Source organism: Octopus bimaculoides, chromosome 15, assembly GCF_046866305.1.
Source record: "Octopus bimaculoides isolate indiv1 chromosome 15, ASM4686630v1, whole genome shotgun sequence".
Taxonomy (NCBI): Eukaryota; Metazoa; Mollusca; class Cephalopoda; order Octopoda; family Octopodidae; genus Octopus; species Octopus bimaculoides.
The window spans coordinates 50,936,792-50,942,791 of record NC_142942.1 but is presented as its reverse complement, the minus strand read 5'-3'; the positions used below and the strand labels follow the sequence as shown (position 1 = coordinate 50,942,791).

Below are 6,000 nucleotides of genomic sequence, written 5' to 3'. Positions count from 1 at the left end.
AAAAAAAATGCAAATATAAATAAGAAAATAACGGAACAATTACAAACTACTGAATTGTTTTGTGTTGTTACAATGGAAAAAGGCGGTGAGCTAGCTGAAACGTTCGCACGCCGCTTAGCGGTATGTCGTCTGTCTTTATGTTCTGAGTTCAAATTCCACCGAGGTCGACTTTGCCTTTCATCATTTCGGGATCAATAAATTAAGTACCAGTTGCGTACTGGGATAGATCTAATCGACTGGCCCCCCTCCCCCAAAATTCGGGCCTTGTACCTAGATTAGAAAAGAATCGTTAGCACGTCGGTTGAAATGCTTAGCGTCATTTCGTCCGTCCTCAAGTCCTGAGTTCAAATTCCGTCGAGATCGGCTTTGTTTTTCATCCTTTCAGTGTCAATAAAGTAAGTACCAGTGGAGTACTCGGATCGATGCAATCGACTTAGTCCCTAGCCCGAAATTGCCAATCTTGTCCCAAAATTTGAAAAAAAAAAAAAAAAAGGTGGGTGTATTTGTTTTGTTGATTTGCTTCAATTTATTTTATTAACTGTAATTGATGGGCTGCAAATCACTGAACGAATATAGAAATAGGTAGTTACGTGGATTACGTGGTTCAAGCTTAGTGGCGTAGCTAGAGTAAGTACCACCCGGGGCCCCAAGTCTATACAGGATTATACTGTAAAGGACCGTGTGATGCGAGATAACGAGAGTTGATGTTGGATAACACACGGTCCTTACAATATATGTAAGATGAAATGCGACATATGTGCAGGGAGAAAAGAGAGAGACACAACAGCATAGAATGCTAATGAAAGATTTATTGATACATTTACATGTGTCTGTGTGTATGAGGGCATAGGCGTATGCGGGTGCGTTGTACCTATGTAGCAGACGAAGACTGGGAAAGAATCTATAATGAAAAGTTAAATGTCCATGGACACAAGAACGAGATGGTGGCGAACCCTGCTGTACTCTTCCACCACAACTTTCTCTCACTCTTACTTCCTGTTTCTGTTGTACCTGTAATTCAAAGGGTCAGCCTTGTCATACTGTGTCATGCTGAATCGTCCCGAGAACTACGTTAAGGGTACACGTGTCACTGGAGTGCTCAGCCACTTGCATGTTAATTTCACGAGCAGGCTGTTCCGTTGATCGGATAAACTGGAACCCTCGACGTCGTAAGCGACGGAGTGCCAACAACAAATTCATTACGACCGGGCTTACCAGACGGTTTTGCACTAGCGGGATCAACGGAGTGCTAGAAACAGCCTGATTATGTAACTTTGCACTCTTCAGAGATGATAGTTATGGAATGAAATATGATGACTGTTCTCTATTGCTGGAGGTGAAAAGACACACCCGGTTTCTGTGCGACGCACAAACAAACTATTGACAAGAAAGCCATTAAATTTTATTTTATTTGCAAGTTTAGCCATGAATTTTTAAAATTTTTATTTGCAAGTTTTATTTATTTACATTTAATCCTTATTAAAGTAGGATACCATGTCGTGAGTTCAAATCCAGCCGACGTTGTTTTAACTTTCATCATTGCACCACTGTCACCAGTGGTGCAATGAATTCCTTTTATCAGCCATACGTCCATTTACTTATAAAAAAAGATAGCTATATCAGCCATGTCCATTTACCTATAAAAGGTATAGTTGTATAGAAGTTACACAATTTTTTAATTCCAAATATAAGCAAAATAGATTTATACACTTTAACTGTAAATCGCCAAACCCTAACTAGTTTCTGATTATATATATATATATTACAGATTCACGGTTAAAGGTGAGATAACAACTAAAAAACGAAACCTTTGTGCGGCTGTACGCCTTAAAATTATTTCTGGCAACTGTAGAAGGAAAATTAGATTCTATGGTATTCAAGCCTTCTAGAAAACATCAACAACACACGAATAAAACCGCACAAAGCGCGACACGAAAGTACATCGAATAATACGAAAAACGGTGAATATTATTTTTATGCTGCACGAAAATATTAGTCCTTTAAAAATAATTTAAGTTATTAAGTCTGACGATATATGCAAATATTTCAAATAATCCGAGAATCTATTTTAGTTAATTTTTACATCTTTAATAACGGGAATTATTCTTTCTTAATATATTTTCAATTTTATGGTTGAGATTTATTTAGGTCGCCGGAACAAAATAATGTTGACAAAATAGTCTCGTTTTAAAGAATACTGGCGGAAGATCGTAGATTCAAAGAGGCATGGATTTTATGGAGAATCAATGATTTTGTAAAATTTCCTCCTCTTTTTAAATTATTCTAGATACTATACCACCAGATTTTATTGTAAGTAATACTACTTCATTAAACGCCAACCATTTATTATATTTTTGTAACTTTATATACATATATATATAATTCACTTCGTCGTTACTCAAGAGTTCCTCGTTGTATGTAATCATTAATCTCCTAGATAAATAAACTCTGCCGCATGTATTGAGTACTGCTCCAATCTATACATCAAACGTGTTTGTGTGTATGTGTGTATATATATATATGTGTATATATATATATATGTGTGTGTGTATGCGTGTGTTCTTTTAACACTTGTGCAAAGTTGTTGGTGATTATAGATTTAATAGACTTCACATGTATTTAATATTAATAGTTAATAGGAAGGCGGCGAGCTGGTAGAGTCATTAGCATACCGGACAAAATGTTCAGTGGCATTTCATACGTCTTTATGTTCCGAGTTCAAATTCTGCGAAGGTCGTTTTTGTCTTTCAATCTTTCAGGGTCGATAAAATAAGTACCAGCTGAACACTGGGGTCGATATGATCGACTTCTCCGCTTTCTAAAAATTGCTGGCCCAGTGCCAAAATTTGAAGCAAATATTAATAGATTATCAGTTGATGGCTAAGTGCGAACGATCTGTTTATAGATGTACAAGAGATAATTTCTTTTTTAAAATCGATTATTAATTGACAATGCATTTCTTGTATATATAACGAGAATACGAAATAGAAAGTATTTATTACACGTATATTAAAAAAATAAATCACCTTTTATTCAATATCTCAAACAAAATACGTGACAGTTTTATTAATTACAGGGAATTTTTTTTTTCAATGAGGAAAATAAGATCTCGTTTTGATCTAATATTTGCTACATATATATATGCTGTTGTGTCTAGGGAAAATCATTATGCCAATATTGACAAACAAAAACAAAACAAATGACTTACTGTTTAACCAAACAATCGATTAGTTAGTCTGGATATTTAACCAATTGACTAATAATAAAAGAGTGGAATCGAACTAGTGTGTGTGTCAATAATATTGGCATAAATGACTCTCTCTAGACAAAACAAAATTTGTTTCAACGCACGAATTCACATAAAGAATATTGCAAACTAGATACAAACACGAAATATATATATTCCTTTATCTTTTACGTGTTTCAGCCATTAGACTTAGGCCTTGCTAAAACATTGCCTCGACGAATTTTAGTCGAATGAATCGACCCCAGTACTTATTTTTTTAAAAATCTCGTTTGACGAACCGCCAAGTTAGGGAGACGTAAACACACTAACACCGGTTGTCAAGCGATGGTGGTGGACAAACACACACACATACGACGGGCTCCTTTCAGTTTCCTCCACTAAATCCACTCAAAGCTTTGGTCAACGCGAGACTATAATCGAAGAAACTTGTCCAAAGTGCCACACTATATTAATTTATTTTCAAGGAATTGAAGACCAAACGCGCTTACGTTCAACATATGACATTTTTACTATCTCTATTCCAATGATGGAGCTTTGTATCTTTATCAGAAACCAGCTCGTTCCCTTCAAGCAAACTTTAAATAATTGAAAATAGAAGAAAACATATATATAAGGGAGATAACTCATGTTATTCATATATCTCGGGATGGTCTCCCCACCCCCCAAAGATACAAGCACTATATATTCGTTCTTCACTTGTTTATTACTGTTCTTATTCTAATTCATGTCCGGAAATTTTTCTTCATACATCTGTGACCTCCTCAGCGACACTTTCCGTCTTGGTATGTGCCCTTGCTCTGCGGAAAGTGTCGCTTGGGAGGTCTCAGATGTGTGACGAAAGATTTCCGGACAATGAATGAGAATAAGAACAGTAATAAACGAGTGAAGAACGAATATACAGTGCGAGTGTTTATTTGGAAGAAAAAAAATGACATAACCGAAATACAACAATATCTGTTTCAACACACGACTTCACATCAGGAATCTTGCAACACAAATTCATGTCATTCAGTTTGAATCCTATAAATTAATTCTATTTTCTGTCAACGGTAGTTGTGCCACACTGGCGATTATTGCATCATTTACCCCGACCCACCTGTTTTAATTGTCTCAATAATATATCAATCAAAAACGTTGACGATTCCAGATATCATACATAGTAGACTCCCAAAGGGACTTTCGCATCCGCAAAGCTCTTGCTCGGGATGCATGTAACAGGCTTGATAAGATCTGGCACTCAAGCCTTCTGCTCACGTTAAAAGTTAAAATATTTAGAAACACTGATTGAGCCGGTCCTTCTCTAAGGATCAGAGACTTGGACCTTATCGGCTCTCTTAGAAAAACAACTTGATGGAACATATACCGACCTGCTCAGAAAGATACAAAACATCAGTAGGAGATCATATTCAACACTTTGTAACATCTACAGAAATCTGATACCAATATTCCTCGAGCTAAAGCAGAGACGGCTTTTATAATTCACTAGCATTAGGCATATGAGAGGCATCGCCCTCCTGGCACTTGTGCCAGATGGCATGTGTAAAGACATTCGAGCGAGATCGTTTCCAGTGCTGCCGAACTGGCTCCTGTGCAGGTGGCACGTAAAATACACCATTTTGAGCATGGCCGTTGTCAGTACTGCCTGACTGGCCTTCGTGCCGGTGGCACGTAAAAGCACCCACTACACTCTTGGAGTGGTTGGCGTTAGGAAAGGCATCCAGCTGTAGACACTCTGCCAAATCAGATTGGAGCCTGGTGTAGCCATCTGGTTTCACCAGTCCTCAGTCGAATCGTCTAACCCATGCTAGCATGGGAAGCGGACATTAAACGACGATGATGACGTAAATTGTGAGATCTAGTGACACAGTCAGAAGGTGGTCTAAAATCTATCCACACAAGCAGAAGGATATCGATTTAATGTTGCTTACTATCAAGATCAACTATTTCAGCTTATCCAAGTATGATTTATCTTAGACATGGAAGCATTTCTATATTTGCATTTTTGCTGTTGTGTTTTTAAAATGTATAATGATTAAGTTATCTTGGTTGTTTATATTAACTTTTGACCTTATGTTTGTAATTTACAGCTGTCACCATGCCAACGATCATCCTTCTGGATTGCTCATTATCAATGAGCCGTCCTGTGAACCTGCCTGAGTTTTCAGAAGAAGTACAGAGGAGACATCTAGCTATACAAGGAATTAATACTTTACTGGATTATATGGGAACCAATTGTAAATTAGAATTTACATCTCTTGTAAGATCCTTCTACGTTTCAATAGCTTTTATTTTTCTGATGTGTGTGTAAGTGTGTGTGTATGTCTCAACATCATCATCATCTATTATCTATTTCTCCATGCTTCTATGGAACAGGCAAAAATTGAGGCAGATGATTTTTGTATGGTTGGCTGTCCTTCCTTTCACAACCCTCACCTGTTTCCAAGCAAAGCAATATTTCCCCCATCACCAAATATTTTTTCCACAGAAGACTGGGAAAACAGCCTGTGTCAAACACAATTGCTGGAAACACCCAGGAAGATTGGCTCGGATGTTTAATAGTTACTTTTAGGTCTCCCTTGCTTAGTCTGCTTCTATTCAAGTTTCTTACTAACAACCATCAAATATAGCAGTCTATCACACTATCTCTCTCTCTCTTTTGTCACTGTCTCATTCCAATCACTCTAACCCTCTTCCATTACTATATCTTCTATCAATTCCTCTTTCTCACTCTATGCCACCCTATGTGGCAGGAG

At 37.2% G+C, this 6,000-nt stretch overlaps 1 protein-coding gene across 2 annotated transcripts in view; it reads left to right on the top strand.

Moving 5' to 3' along the window:
- The first annotated feature begins 1,340 nt into the window (after positions 1-1,340).
- Positions 1,341-6,000, top strand: part of LOC106870817 (integrator complex subunit 14) — a 63,871-nt gene continuing 59,211 nt past the window's right edge. Inside the window, exons 1-2 of one of the 2 annotated variants that reach the window (XM_089363937.1) lie at positions 1,341-1,961; positions 5,335-5,504. In XM_089363937.1, coding sequence (XP_089220063.1) covers positions 5,343-5,504 — 162 coding nt within the window. In that variant the 5' untranslated portion in view covers positions 1,341-1,961; positions 5,335-5,342. Of the gene's footprint in view, positions 1,962-2,196; positions 2,311-5,334; positions 5,505-6,000 lie in introns of those variants that run through there. The other variant, XM_014917037.3, reaches the window with a different exon arrangement.